At 45.0% G+C, this 13,903-nt stretch overlaps 1 protein-coding gene across 4 annotated transcripts in view; it reads left to right on the top strand.

The window, feature by feature from the left end:
* EVA1C (eva-1 homolog C) overlaps positions 1-12,223 on the top strand; it is a 38,056-nt gene extending 25,833 nt beyond the window's left edge. For all 4 annotated transcript variants that reach the window (XM_040577028.1, XM_040577039.1, XM_040577059.1 and 1 more), the window contains exons 5-8: positions 5,972-6,115; positions 9,670-9,750; positions 10,635-10,724; positions 11,821-12,223. In XM_040577028.1, the coding sequence (XP_040432962.1) occupies positions 5,972-6,115; positions 9,670-9,750; positions 10,635-10,724; positions 11,821-12,206 (701 nt within the window). In that variant the 3' untranslated portion in view covers positions 12,207-12,223. The remainder of the gene's footprint in view (positions 1-5,971; positions 6,116-9,669; positions 9,751-10,634; positions 10,725-11,820) is intronic.
* Positions 12,224-13,903: the final 1,680 nt, after the last annotated feature.

Below are 13,903 nucleotides of genomic sequence, written 5' to 3' on the forward strand. Positions count from 1 at the left end.
AAAGTCTGGTCTCCAAGCACTGTAGTTTTTTTTGCCTTCAGGAAAAGTTTCTTCTGCAAAGTAAGCTCTTGCCAAAAGTGGGAGATTTCATTGAAGCACGGGCGTTTATTTCCATTATAAGCTCTCTGGATCTTTGCAGGAAAACCAAGAACTTCAAGCAGTGTTCTGCTTCTGCAGCTGTTCAGTGACTGGCACTGTTAGGACTCCACAGGATTTAGAGAAAGTAACTTCCGCGTTATGCTAAGATTATCAAAAAGCTCACAAGAAAACTAAGATTTGTTTTGGTTACAGTTCTGCTTAGCAGGATCTATTGTGCTCAGCAGGTCTCCAGCAAAGTAGGAGCCTGTAGCAGTTGGTTCCTCTTCTGATATTCTCTCTTTTACATTTGTGCTAACATGTGTATGAGGAAAGAGAAAATTTATTGGCCAAATGAAGCTGAAGAGTTGTGCCAAAACAGGTTGCCATAGAGAATATGAAGAAGGTTCAGGCCAACAAACAATTCCCAAATCATAAATTACTCTTGTTAATACACGAAAGTACTTGAAAGGAGGCTTGGTAGTAGGTAACCTCCAGCTGCAACTTGCAAGCTAGAACACCAAAACGTAATTCCCAGAAATTTTACCTGGATCTGCATTGGCTGGTCAGATATGTGCTTCCACAAGTGGTAATGACCAGCAGAGCCCAAGACTGCCCCTCTGCATTGCTGGAAGGTAGGGTCCTTTCCAGCACAACCCTCTCTTTAGCCCGTTTCCATTCTAGGGAGATTGAAGAGGTGCATGTGACTGCGTGTGTGTGTGTGTGTGTGAAGAATTCAGGCACTCCCATCACAGCTGTCACCATGGCACGACTTACCCTGGGGCTGGATTTTGTCTAATCCTCTCTTCCCGCTGAAATGATATTCAGGTAGTAAGAAAGAGAGACTTCCAAATTCCTGTAGATGCCTTCCAGCCCAGCATGGTATCACAAATTCATTATATAACAATGTTTTGTGATATTGTGATTCCTTTTTTTATTTTTATTTTATTTTTTGTATCAATGTTTTAGACAATTCAGTGGGACTGCATCTGTTATTCACCAACAGTGATTGAAAAGCTTTTGGCTCCATCTCATACCAGGAGATGTATATTCCTCCCAGTGTGAGCCAGTCCCTCGTGTAAGTCTCTTGAGAGCAGCTGTAAGTGAAGTAAGGGTACAAACAACTGTAGTCAGATCTGGAAGCACTTACGCACTGATGGTGTGGGTGGGGTAGATGCAGAGGCATGATTCTGTAGCAATGCCAGGGCTCAGGGACATGGAGAAGGTTTACATCTTCCCTTGCAGCTTCTGCCACTGCTGCCTCGTCACTTTGGGTGTGGGAGACAACAGCCGGCTGAACCTTATGGGTGCAAAAGTGGGGACAAAATTGCTCGATTTTGCTTCCACCACAAAATGCCTTCTGTCTATGTGCAGACATCAGATATGAGAAGATCCTTGTCCGTGTCAACCTTAGTAAACTGGGCAACTTAGTAAACTGTCAACCTTAAACTGGTCAACCTTAGTAAACTGGGCAACTGGGCAGTGTTTTGGCCCCCAGAGGAGCCATTCCTCCCTGTGACCGCAAAAATCTCGTCAAGACAAAGCTCCCCTAGAAAGAAACCCTGTTCAAAGCAGAGGCAGGAAAAGAAACAATTGTTGGAGTGAAGAAAAAAAAGCAGTCACCATTTTTAGACTCCAGGTAACTTCCTGCTGAGGTGAATGGGGAAGGTCACATTTTGCTGAGCAGCTGTTTGGAGGCGTTTAAAGCATGCTCAGACACACATCACTTCATCCATTAATGTTTTCCTTACTAGCAGTTGAGGGGTTTTCTTGCGTATAGGTTTTTCTAGCTTAGATTTTTGAGCTGTTGGGAAAAGTGTACTTGGCATTCAAGTTCAGAATAAGATAAGGAGGTGAAATGCACATAACCAGACCTATGAGCTTTTGAGCAGTAGGAGTTTGGTTCCTGCTGCCACCCGAGGAGTGTGGAGCTCCACTTGTGCCTTCTCCTCAGTATTTGTGCTGGCAGATAGATCCCTCGCTCCGAGCCTACGCGTGTGCGATGAGGAGAGGACGACTGTGGGGTTTTTGCACCAAATGCTCACAGACTGAATTCCAAACTCCAAGCCACTCATAAGGAAATGCAAGAGCATCACAGAAGGCACAGGAGCTGGTGCTGTGAAGTACAGGAGAGAGAGGGTGCAGCTGTGCAGAAAGCCCTGGAGTGGTACTCACTGGTAAGGAATGGCCTGTTCTGACAATAAGTGGTATTTTTAGCATATCGTACCGCCTTGGTTACTGGCAGGACTTGGACCTGGAATATAAAGGTATCAGCAACACTTTTCATAAGTGTTTTTGCTAGAATCGGCAGTGCAAATGGCCCTTTTCTGATGCACAGGCAGGACCCTGTACGCCATGCTCTTGCATAAATTACCATGTTATTATGGTAACTTTCTTTAGGAGTTTGCAGCCATAGCTTGCTCCGGAACTCCATAGTTTCCCCTTGTCTGTTCTTATCCCCAGAGCTGATATTTGGGCTCCACAAAGCACAAGCCATGCTGATGTAGTAGTGTGAAATCTTTGCTTTCAATCGATTTTAAAAGCAAGCTCCTTATTCTTTTGCGGGTAGGCGTAGCCCAGAAAACATAAAGCCCTGTAGGCCAGCAGTTTGGGATGAAAGCAACAAGCAGCTGCGCTCTAGTATCGAAGTGAAAAACTGTGGTGGGGCTCCTCTTTTGGGTTCCCCAGCACATTACTTTGTATGTAATGTGGATCTACGTTTGAGACACATCCCTCACCCACAGGGTCTTGTGCTCTGGGAATGGTGATGTGGGAGAAGACGGCCGTCAGTAGTGTTTGGAGCGGGTGTGCCAGGATGTCGCTGCCAGCGCTTGGCACAAAACGCTCGGGCCAGCCCTGGCTATTCCATCACCTGCAGCTCTTGTGTGGCAGGATGCAAAGAAAGGGAGGGAAAGCTCTTACGGTCTGAATTGAGAGAAGCTTTAAGGAACCAGAAGACAAATTGCTACTCATTAAAGCCTGCGTGATTTATGGCATGTCATTTGCATGCCAAAACTTTCCTAAACAAAGCTAATTAGGGAGCTGAAAGAGCCTTTCCTCTGGAAACAAGGCTTTCTGCTCCAACTGTTAAATAGCTGCAGTCAGATTTGATAGTGTACTACTGTGTAAAGACCCTCTTCTTGATGCCCGCATCTCCATGCCATCCATATAAGCATGCATTTCAAAGGATCCACCAACAGTGGTGGTATGTAACGGGCAACTCCAGCGGCAAGGCATGAAGAATTGAGTGTTTTCCCAGCCATCCATTGCTGCTTTTTCTGTCACTGCTGGTGGATGTCACGAGCCTTCTAGCATGCTGGGAAAGTGCTTTTCAAGAGGCAGTTTATTTTAAACATATGGTACCAATTTAGCAAGGCCCATAAATGTAAGCTTAGTTCAAACATTTCTTAGATGTTCAGGAAGAAGACAGAAGACATGTTTATGTTCATCTCCTGATTTGTGATTTCTTCAGGACTGCTCAGTAGGGCTGCTCACTCATGTACTCAAAATTAAGCATGGAGAGAATCTCCTCCTCTCTCAGACACTGCAGTGAGGTGTTTGACCAGAAGGAGGGTAAGTTATCCCCAGCATGAGCTCCGTGTTTCTGCAGCTGCATTGTTACTAGACTAGCAGGGAGGTAGCAAGGGCACACACAAACCAGACAGAAAGAAACTGAACAATTTTTGACCGCATCACTAAAGGCCCAAATCTTCCTGGACCACAGATAGCTGTTAAATAATGTTACAATTGTAAATTGTTGTTGTTATGGTTCTTTCCAGTTAATATTTGTGTGTTCTATAGAAGCAAGCCAGCCTTGGTCTCCATTCACACACCTGTGACTCCAGCCAAGCCTTGGAAAGTTCTCCAAAACCTGGCCTGCCAGGAGCCTGTAGGCACATGATGGCTGGCTCCTCAGGTGGAGGAGCCAAATCCAACATGAATATAAGTGATAAGGAGCTATTAACTCCCAGAGCAACAAGAGCAAACATCTGCCAAAGGCAAAATGAAACATGTACTCACTGTATCACTGAATTTGTAGAAAACCATCAGCATAACAGCCGGCTGTGAGTAGCTCGAAGGGCAGCGAAGTTTGTAGAAAACATAATTCAGCTTGCCAGACTGCTGTTGTGCTTCCAATCCGTTCAACAGTTGGACTTGGTGATCCTGAGGCTCTTTTCTAACCTGGATGACTCTATGATTTATGAATCATCTGATAGTTCCTCCTGATATTCTTTGGTTGTTTTTGTATTTGCCAAAATACGCTACTTAGCTGTCTAAAATGTCCACCTGAATATATCCTTAGTTAGCTGAGATCTCCAGAGAGACTAAAACAGCAGTTATTTAAGCAGAGATATCCAGTGTTTTAAATCAGACTTCCCCACCTGCCCAGCAGCCTCCCAGGACACACAGGCCTTAGGTTTTTAGGTCTCCGGAAAGAGAAAGCTGCTCTCCCCAAAATCTGTCTTGAAAGGTAACCCCTGGGCCCTTCACCAAAAATACAAATCAGTCCAGCATCTCCCAGAGGCTCCACTCAAGGACGTGCCACTCAGTGCTGTTGTCAGGGGATTAACTCTAAAAATCACAAATTTACCCTATTTTCACCTGTTGGAGGTGAATCTTCTTTGCCAAGAACTCCAGTCTCAGATCTCTTCTTTCTTTTCAAACAAGAGTGATTTGGGAAAGCTTTGTGAACACCGTTTTCTTCTTCCTCTGCAGAGGCACAGATGAGATTAAGCTGTTGGAAGGAGAAGGTGCCATCCTTGTCTGAGGTTTATTATAGGAAAGACAGCTTTAATGAGCAGAGAAAGAGATGTTTTCACACCTCTAGAATGTCCCTGCCTAGAAAGACTTAGAAGGAGAAATACCTACCATCCATAGAGGTTGACCAGATGGGTGAGGTAACGCTGACTGGAAGCGGACAGCTTCAGAAAATTATTACTTACCCCAGGCCTGTGATTTCTGCACACTTTCTGTTTTGAAACTGAAACTAACAGGTATTTTTGCTTGGTGTATTGGGGTCTAACACATGTGGATACTGAGAATTCAGTCGCATTTATAGACATTCTTTTTCTTTAAAGCAAATTTTTAAAACTTTGCCCTGTCCACGGCTCTCCATCTGCAGGGAGAAGCGGGGCAGCCGGGGCCCTCTGCGCGCACACAACGTGTCATTAGGCACGAGTACCGTGCGGCGGAGGTGCCTTTGAAGTTGATTTAGGCATGCAGACTTGGCTTGTGGTAGCAGCCTGACTGGAACAGCGTGGCGTTTGGTATGGCAGGAAGAAGTCAGGTGTCTGCCCAGTTAAACATTGAGCCTAGCCTGACCTCTTGGCCGTGGCGGAATGGCTCCCAGCAGCACCAGGCTGAGCAGACCGTAAGCTACCTTTAATACACTGAACTTCGCTGTAGCCCTAGCTGTTGTGGTGCACAAAAATTGATCTCACTTAGCTTGAATTGAAACTGGGCATCTGGTCAAACCATCGTGATAACCCAGGGAGACGGAGAGAGAGACCTGCAAACAGTATTGCATCTGCCTTTATTTGCAAGCTCTTCTTAAGATGAACAAGGTGGAGGTGCTTGGTTCTTCCAGGCCATCATGAAGGGAACACAGATGACGTCCAACGCAGCATCTCATTTGTAGGTTGACATGGGTCTTACTGCAACCTTAGCATGCACCTGGAAGTCAGCATGAGGGAGTTAGCTTGCTGCAAGTTCACATTTTCTTTGCATGCTGAATTCATTGCATTCACAAATCCTGATACCTAATTCTGAAATCCTGTTTAGGCAAACATAGCTTTCTGAAACTGAGAGCAGATTTGTGTGTCTTGTTGTGCACGTAGCAGCTATTATTTCAGATAACACTGCTGTTGTATATTTATTCCATGTATTTTTCTTTCAGACTGTTTGTCTTACACAGCGTTAGAAGTTTTATCGAAAAGGTGTTACGGGAAACAGAGATGCAAAATTATTGTCACTAGCCGGGATTTTGGAAGTCCGTGCCTACCTGGAGTGACAAAATACCTTAACGTCAGCTATGCATGTGGTAAGAGCACAATCATTTTAAAGCCCTTATTCTGCTTGCAAAGCAAAACAATGCCAAACAATGCGCACATATGGAGACACACACACACACAGAGGCTTCCGAAATCTACCCCTCCTTAACATGGGAATTTTGTGACATGGCTATACCCAAAATATGTGAACAATCCCATGGGTAGAGCTGCACCCAATGTATACCTTGACATTAAGTTGTTTGTTGTTTTTTTTTTTCCCCTGTAAAAATGCATTTTATAATAAAATATTAAGTATGTATTATTCTATCTCAAGAAATACTATCAAAATAAGATTCTGTTCTGCAGAATTCACCTGCAACAGAGCTAGGAAAAATAATCTGCTCTTGCCTGCCATGGGTCCAGGTACAGCAGTGCTGCATAATTGTGGCACTGTGTACAGAGCCTCGTCCTGAAACCTGAGTCACACGAGCACACCTACAGATTCCAGCCTTGCAGAGGGATTTCCTTTCTCATGGGCAAGGTCTCACTAAAATAAAGGTTTGAGGTTATAGATCCCTTGCAGGACTGAAGCCTACTTCAGCTCAGACAAGAAGGAAGAGTTTTTCATTTTCTTTATTGTAGGCTGATATATTTACATCATGTAGAAGCAGAGTTCCCTATAGTTCTTTTTCTTAAAACCAAAGGCCATGGGACAGCGAAGTGTAATACGAATGAAAGTGAGAAAAAAAGACTGCAGGACTTCAGTGCAGTGCCTTATGTAGGTGTTGCATACTTTTAGGAATGTCTTTCTTTAACTGAGGACTTGAACAGATTTCCTCAGACTCTGCCTTCTGCTGCCAGCTAGTCGTGAGTCGAATTGTGACCCTCAGTGGTGGCTGTCTCTCACATGCCCCTGCAGTAACTGAGGGAAGTGCAAAATCTTTTTCACTGAGTTATTGCTCTGCTTCTGGGACGTGCTTTTTGGAACAGCAGCACGGGACTGATTGCCAGATCGCTGTGTACCTGAGGATCAGAGGAAAGGGAGTCCCAGCCATTTCCTTGCTGGCATGAGAGAACTTCTTTTGTGGTCTCCTAATGTAGCTGTGAGGTGAGGGTCATCACAGTGACTCTCCTCTTTATGTTGTTGAGGAGAGCTGGAGACCTGCCTTCGTGCTAGCACGTAACATTGTTGTGCAGTTGTCTTCGTGCTGTAGTAACTTTATGAATGAGTTAATGGGATCCTCTTTAATTAAAGATAGTTGTAACAGATTGTTCTCTCTTACGCGTCCGTATGCTGGAAGACAAGTGTATGTTTGTTTGCAGTGAGGTTATGCGCTCTGGTTTTTAGTGAAGTGGTTTTGCAATAACACATGGATAACAAATAGCGCTCGTGTGTGTTGCTGGCACATGTCGAAGACTTTTTCTTCTGCCAGATCCTACGGAGCTGTGCAGTCTGAAGCATTAGCCAATGGTTTGCAGGTCTAATTGTTTATAGATCATCTAGGCAACATGGGAAGAGGCTGGCTGTAGTCCAGAATGACATTTTACACTTTCCCCTCATTAGAAGGTCCCTGCTAACCTGGTGCTTCCCAAGCTGAGATAAATGGGCTTTCCTCTGAAGCGACAGGGACACAGCTGAGCAGAGCACATTTTCTGAGGGCTGTACCACACTTGAAAGTATTGCCAGCATGGTCAGGAATGTGAAGAAATCTCACTCCCTACCTCAGAGGTCAGCAGCCGTTCGGGGCTAGCGTGTCTGCCTGCATTTCTATTTTCACAGTTAACTCCCACTGGTAAAAGGAGAGGCTGGTCTCTCACAGTCCCGGTGCCTCAGTGACCCCCCCAGCATCACCTCCTGTCTGCACGGGGTAGCATCTGACAACAGCTCCTGCCGAGGCTGGCATTTGGGAGCCTGCCTCAGGAAATGCAGCTGCTGACTCCGGCACCATGCCCGTGTGTCCTGGATGCTGCTCTCACCCCTCCATGGGCCGCCCTCGGCAGCTTGCGGCAGCTTACTGGGCCTGTCCTGCCTGCTGGCACAGCACCAGGAGTGGCTGTGGTTATCCTGATAAAGAATTCCTTCGGCTGGTGTCACATAGTCTGTCCAGTGACCTGGTGCAGGTCTTAAAGCCCTTGTGTGTAGTGTGTGTCTGAAACGAAACCCCAGCTAAAATTAATGGTGCGAGAGCTGTTGTTGCCCATGATGTCTTGAATTAAACGCCCCCCCCCAACAAATATTCGGATGCCATATCGAACATCCATCCAAACCCAGTGGGAAAGGGTTCAGCCCTGCCACAAACGATGTGTTGGGAAGGAGGGGAGCAGGAGGAACATCAGCTCAGGTGGAGGAGGCCCGGCCCAAGCACCAGGCCACGCAGCAGGAGCAGCGGGGCGTGCTGGGGACAGCACGGCCTCCCGGGAGGGATGTGTGAGGACAGGGGAGGGAGGCACTCGCCCAGCATCGGCCACGTGGAGGCTAAGAGAAAGAGGCTACAGCGTGGGGATGCCACAAAGTGTAGGCAGGGGATGCCTACATCTCGTTTACTGCCTTCCAGTTACTTCCAGGTCAAACTCTGCTCCTAACAGCCAGGCCTGCGAACGCAGCGCGCAGGCTGAAAGAAAGCAAACCAACCTCATCCACTGACAAAATACTCTGCTGCTGGAAAACAGTTACAAATTACGATGGTATACAAGCCAAAATAGAAATTAGCTCATTCTCCCCTATCTCTGTTGGCTTTCTGTTGCAAACAGGAGCAAAGAGTCCCAAAAAATTCCCTCATCAGGAAAGGAAACAGATATGACTTGGAGCCCACACACAGAAGAGTACTGCTCAGAAAGAAGTGCTATTTTTAGTTGTTTTTGCAAATGAAAACTATGCTAAGCCCCAAGCCTTGGTCTCCTCTATTCCATTTAACTCTCTTTAACACTGTTTATTGGCAAATCTTTGTGTATAGGATAGGGGTGAGCTTCATACTTGAAATTTCTTTCTATTTTTTTTCTCCTTCACATAAGTCTGCAAATCAGTCATTCTGCCTTCATACAATACAGGGAGCATGTGCCAAGATCTGGGTACCTGAAGGGCCCATTCATCTCACACACAATACATGAACTCTCAACGTCTACACGGTGTGCCTTCTTTTAGCAATTTTACTTAAATAAGAATGTGAAAACTTCTCAAGGGAAAAAAAATAAATGCCATGAGAAATGCCATACCCAGAGCCTGCCAGCCCATCCTGAGCACCTTCCTTCTCTGGGACCACTTTGCAGAGTACTTCACACGAGACTTTAAACAGGCAGAACCTGAGGTGCCGCCAACAGAAAACAAATTAATGTTCAACATAAACACTCCTTCCTGAGCAGGTGACCGAGCGCTGGCACAGGCTGCCAGAGAGGTTGTGGAGTCTTCATCTGTACGGGTCTTCAAAAGCCACCTGGGCATGGTCCTGGGCATCCTGCTGTAGAAGGCCCTGCTTGAGCAGGGGTTGGACCAGGTGACCTCCAGAGGTCCCTTCCACTCCCAGCTATGCTGTGATGGGGATTAGTAATTAACTGGAGATCTGTTTTCCAAAACTGACAGTGCACCATTTGCCTTTCTTCTTTCCAGTTCCTAAATTTATCCTCACAGCTGTCAACCCCCTGGTCACTGACAACAAGTCTTCCGTGAAGCTGAACGACGGTGAGCATGGTAATTAAAAAACAATAATTGTTTACTCCTCTCCTTTGTCTTTGACTGCAGTAGGACGTTTCAGCACAGCAGAGGCGGGTGTGAGGGGGGGACAGGGGGAGCGCTGCTGGGACAGCATCTGCCCTCCTGGCTGGGACAGGATGGGGCCAGCACAGCCACGGCTCGGCTGTCACAGCAATACAGAAGGAATGCTCTGCTGTCCCCTGTATGTTTCTTACACTATTTCCAAGGAACTGTGAAACTGTGCTTAAGTCAGCCTATGTGTCATGCCAAACAGGGGCTGAGACATGCTGAATTTTGACTGACAGGGACATGAATACCCGGCAGGCCATAACCAGTGCACTATTTTCTAACTTTGACTGAAAGATGGGAAGAGTAAAAGTGAAAGTGTAGTTGGTTCATGGTGAAGGGTCTTTTAAAAATTACACCAACACCTGCTTCTCCTAAATGCAAATGAAATGAACCATGTGACTAGTGTATATTCGCTACCATCACTAACTGCAGTGCCCTGCAGCAATTGGGCTAGGAAGTCCACTGGATAGGCGTGAAGCTTAATGAAGTAAATTGTTTCAGAAAGCTTAATGGGAACAGGCAAGGGGTTTCACTTGGTAATAGTTTTTTTTTTTTAATAATTTTGCCATTTTCTGTATACTCAATATTTTCAATACCTGAATTATTTGGTGTTTATATTTGATTTCAATATTTATTTTATTAAATAATCTACCATCATTTGGTCTAACGTTCTGCAAGGTTCCTATGGCACAGTGCTGTTCTGCCTATGTTTTAGTCAGACTCATTGGTTCAAAAGCCATAAGAAGAAGATCACCTTAGCTGCTTCGTCATCTACGATTTGACTGAGTTTGCTTTACCTCCTCTTGTTGCAGGTATCGACATTGACCCAAAGGAATCAAGACTTCCAAAGAAAGATGGCACTATTGTTAGCAACTCCTTGGCTACATTTGCATACATTAGAGGTAGGAAAATGAGGCAGGTTGGTTCATTAGATTGTGGCATTTTGGAAGGAGTAGGGAAGGGGAGGATCACCTCAGAAGGTCGCTGCTGGAAATCCCATATTTATAGTAACAGTATTATTACAATATACTTGCAGTCTTGTGGATGGGACAATCACAGCGCAATTGACATTTATAGAATATTTTCCATCTTGAAGGATCCAAACTCTTTTAGGGACTGCAGCCAAGATTTTTTTTAATGAACATTTTCAATGGGGGCTGTTGGTTGTTCAGTATTTTTGAAAACCTGGTCCCCGATCTGGGAGCGGCGCTGGAGACATCCATTTTTGGAAATGTTGGTTTACATACATATAAGGATCATTGAGGAGCAACAAATAAATAAATAAATCGGCCCAGCCATCGCCATTATGAGCCATGACAGGTTTTGTGACTTTGCAACACTAAGGCAAATTGTGTTGAGGCCAATAGATCTGCGATCACCAGATCTCTAACACCACAGGAAAAGTCTCATGAATTTTGGAAGTGATCAAGGGGCTGGCATTAAGAAGCAACTTTAAGGCTTCGGCTAAGGTTTCGGCTCTTCTAGAAAACAGCAGGAGCCATGCAGCGGTCGAGTTGCTGCCTCCCTTGTTGCTATACTGGGACGTGATCTCAGCATGTACCGGGAATCACAATGCTCCCTACCAGCCCGGGCTGGAGATGCTGCTGTGGCTCCTCGGAGCAGGGAGTTGCTCTTCCCATGCCCCCTGTTAGTGAGAGTAAGACCCATTTTGGCAGGATGGATGGAAAAAAATGGTATGCTTCTGGTAGGTGGTTAAGACTGCTAATAAAGCAGTAGGATAATGTTGTTATTTTATGTTTTTAAGAGTCTGGGATTTTTGCATAGTAATCTGAAGAAGCAGAGACAGCACCATTCAGTTCCCAAGTGCAGGGCGTTTTGGGTGCAGGGCACAGCAAGCCCCCTCCCACCCCCTGCCCACAAACACCCCCTACCACTGTGGCCACCTAATGCAGGATTTTGGAAATGACAGCTGGCTTTTTTGTAGATAGACTTTGGCAGAGTTTGTGAAGTGTTTAAGCACTGGATTTCTAATTTCAGATCACCCAGAAAGAGCTGCTCTACTGTTTGTGTCCAGTGTTTGTGTGGGATTAATCCTCACGCTATGTGCCTTGGTGATCCGCGTGTCCTGCTCTAAAGACTTCAAGAAATTGCAAGGAAAGAGGGAGCACCTAGTGCCAGAAAGTGATGGAGCAGATGAGAACAGTGAGAACGAGGAGGAGGAAGACTCCTCCGAGTCAGAGGTTCAGGATGAACTGGCAGAACTTTACAGACCTCCTTACTCAGGTTATAATTCAGCAGAAGCAGCAGACCTGGCTGAACGGATCGAGCGCAGGGAACAGATCATGCAGGAAATTTGGATGAACAGTGGTTTGGATATGACACCACCTAGGAATATGAATACATTTTATATTAATGAACAATAAATGGCTTATTTCGGATGACACCCTAGCCTTTTTTTTTTTTTTTTGAAAAAGAAATGTACCTTCTGTGAAGGAACATTTGTATCAGTACATATAATTATTTGTAAAGTAAGAAGAAATATATGCAATAAAAAGAGAGCTTCAAACCCTTGACTGTCTATAAATCATTCTGTGGAAAAACACTTTTATAAAGTCTCATCGTTTTGAATTATATTATAGATTGCTTTTCACTGTATATTTGGGCTCAATTGCCATATGCGGGTTATGGAATATTAAAAAAGGAGAACAATATTTGAGAAGCATAACATGGAGAAAAGCCTTCTGCTTTAGGACATAGCACTTGTACCCAGTTAGTGTGTTGCAGCCCATAAATTACATGAGAATGTGTTCTGTTGATGAGAAATGTATTATTAACAGAGGGAGCAGGATGGAGCAAAATTAAACACAGATGCTTGAAGCTTGAACCAGCAGATTCATTATAACATACGGGTGGGGGCGGAATAAGCATACCCTCCCCAACATCTGTTCAATCACCCTAATGATCTCCCATACCCAACACATTTTCTTCTCAAGTAAAATTTTGGTGAAACCAAAACAGTACCACGAAATGCTGCAACTGTAGTAGGTGCATGTGCTTGAATGACCATCCACTGATGGTTTTTTTCTCACCTCATTGGTCTCTACAGGGTCCGAGAAATAGTTTAGTTAGTAGCAGTCCTCTAGATGGTAATGCAACAGTGCCTGCCTCAGGCACACTCCAGCGTACCCAGAGATTTCACAATGCCTCTCAGTCTACAGCTGCTTTTTGTAAAGCATAGAGCCACCAGGTGAGCCCAACCCTATCAGTAAAAGAACTACTGAAGAAGGGGCGTAAGGGGAACATCAATCTGCATTCAAGGCCCTCGGGACCCTGCTGCTAAGGAGAAGCTCACCATCCAACAATCAGAAGAGACTTGCCTGAGATGTAATCTTTTCTCACATCTGCTGTTACCAGTGCTGGCAAATTGGTGAAGCACAGGCAATGAGTGCTTCATTGGAAAAAAAAAAAAAAAGGTTGGCATATATTAAGGCCATACTTTGTAAGTGGAACACTGAGTTAATAGTGCTAATATTAAGGCATGTTTTATAACCTTGATTTAAGATTATATTCACAGGATATTTTTTTTAAGATCACTTGCAAGTCATTCAGACTGATCAGGTTTGGTTTAGTGCAGTCAGACAGAAAATAAAATCAGAAATTTATCTAAGTTGAAAACATAACCTTCCTGCCTTTAAATAAAATGTCTCCAATATTTTAACTGCACTCCATAGGGAATTTCGTGAACAATAGGAGGAAAAATGTCACTTCCTATTGGTAATACTTCATGAGTTCATTGTGCTTTCCCGCTCAGACACTGTGCTTCTGGGTAGCGTGAGGTAGCATGAAACGCTTGGAAAGAAAGAAGTGACAGGGCTTGTCATTTCCTACTGATACCAAGTCACATCTAAGCATGGGAAAACTTAAAAAGGAGGAAGGGACCTACTCAGATGACTAAGGCACAGTTGTGTGCTCAACTGGAAAAATCTCAACGCCGACTGGCATCCTATTAGCGGAAGGAAGAGGGATTGAAGAGAGACACGAAGAGCTGAGCTCATCTGCGGGGCTGGGACACTTCCCCTCATGCTTACGGGGCTGCACGAAAGGCTGCGCTCCCGCGGGG

This window comes from Cygnus olor, chromosome 1 (assembly GCF_009769625.2).
Source record: "Cygnus olor isolate bCygOlo1 chromosome 1, bCygOlo1.pri.v2, whole genome shotgun sequence".
Classification (NCBI taxonomy): Eukaryota; Metazoa; Chordata; class Aves; order Anseriformes; family Anatidae; genus Cygnus; species Cygnus olor.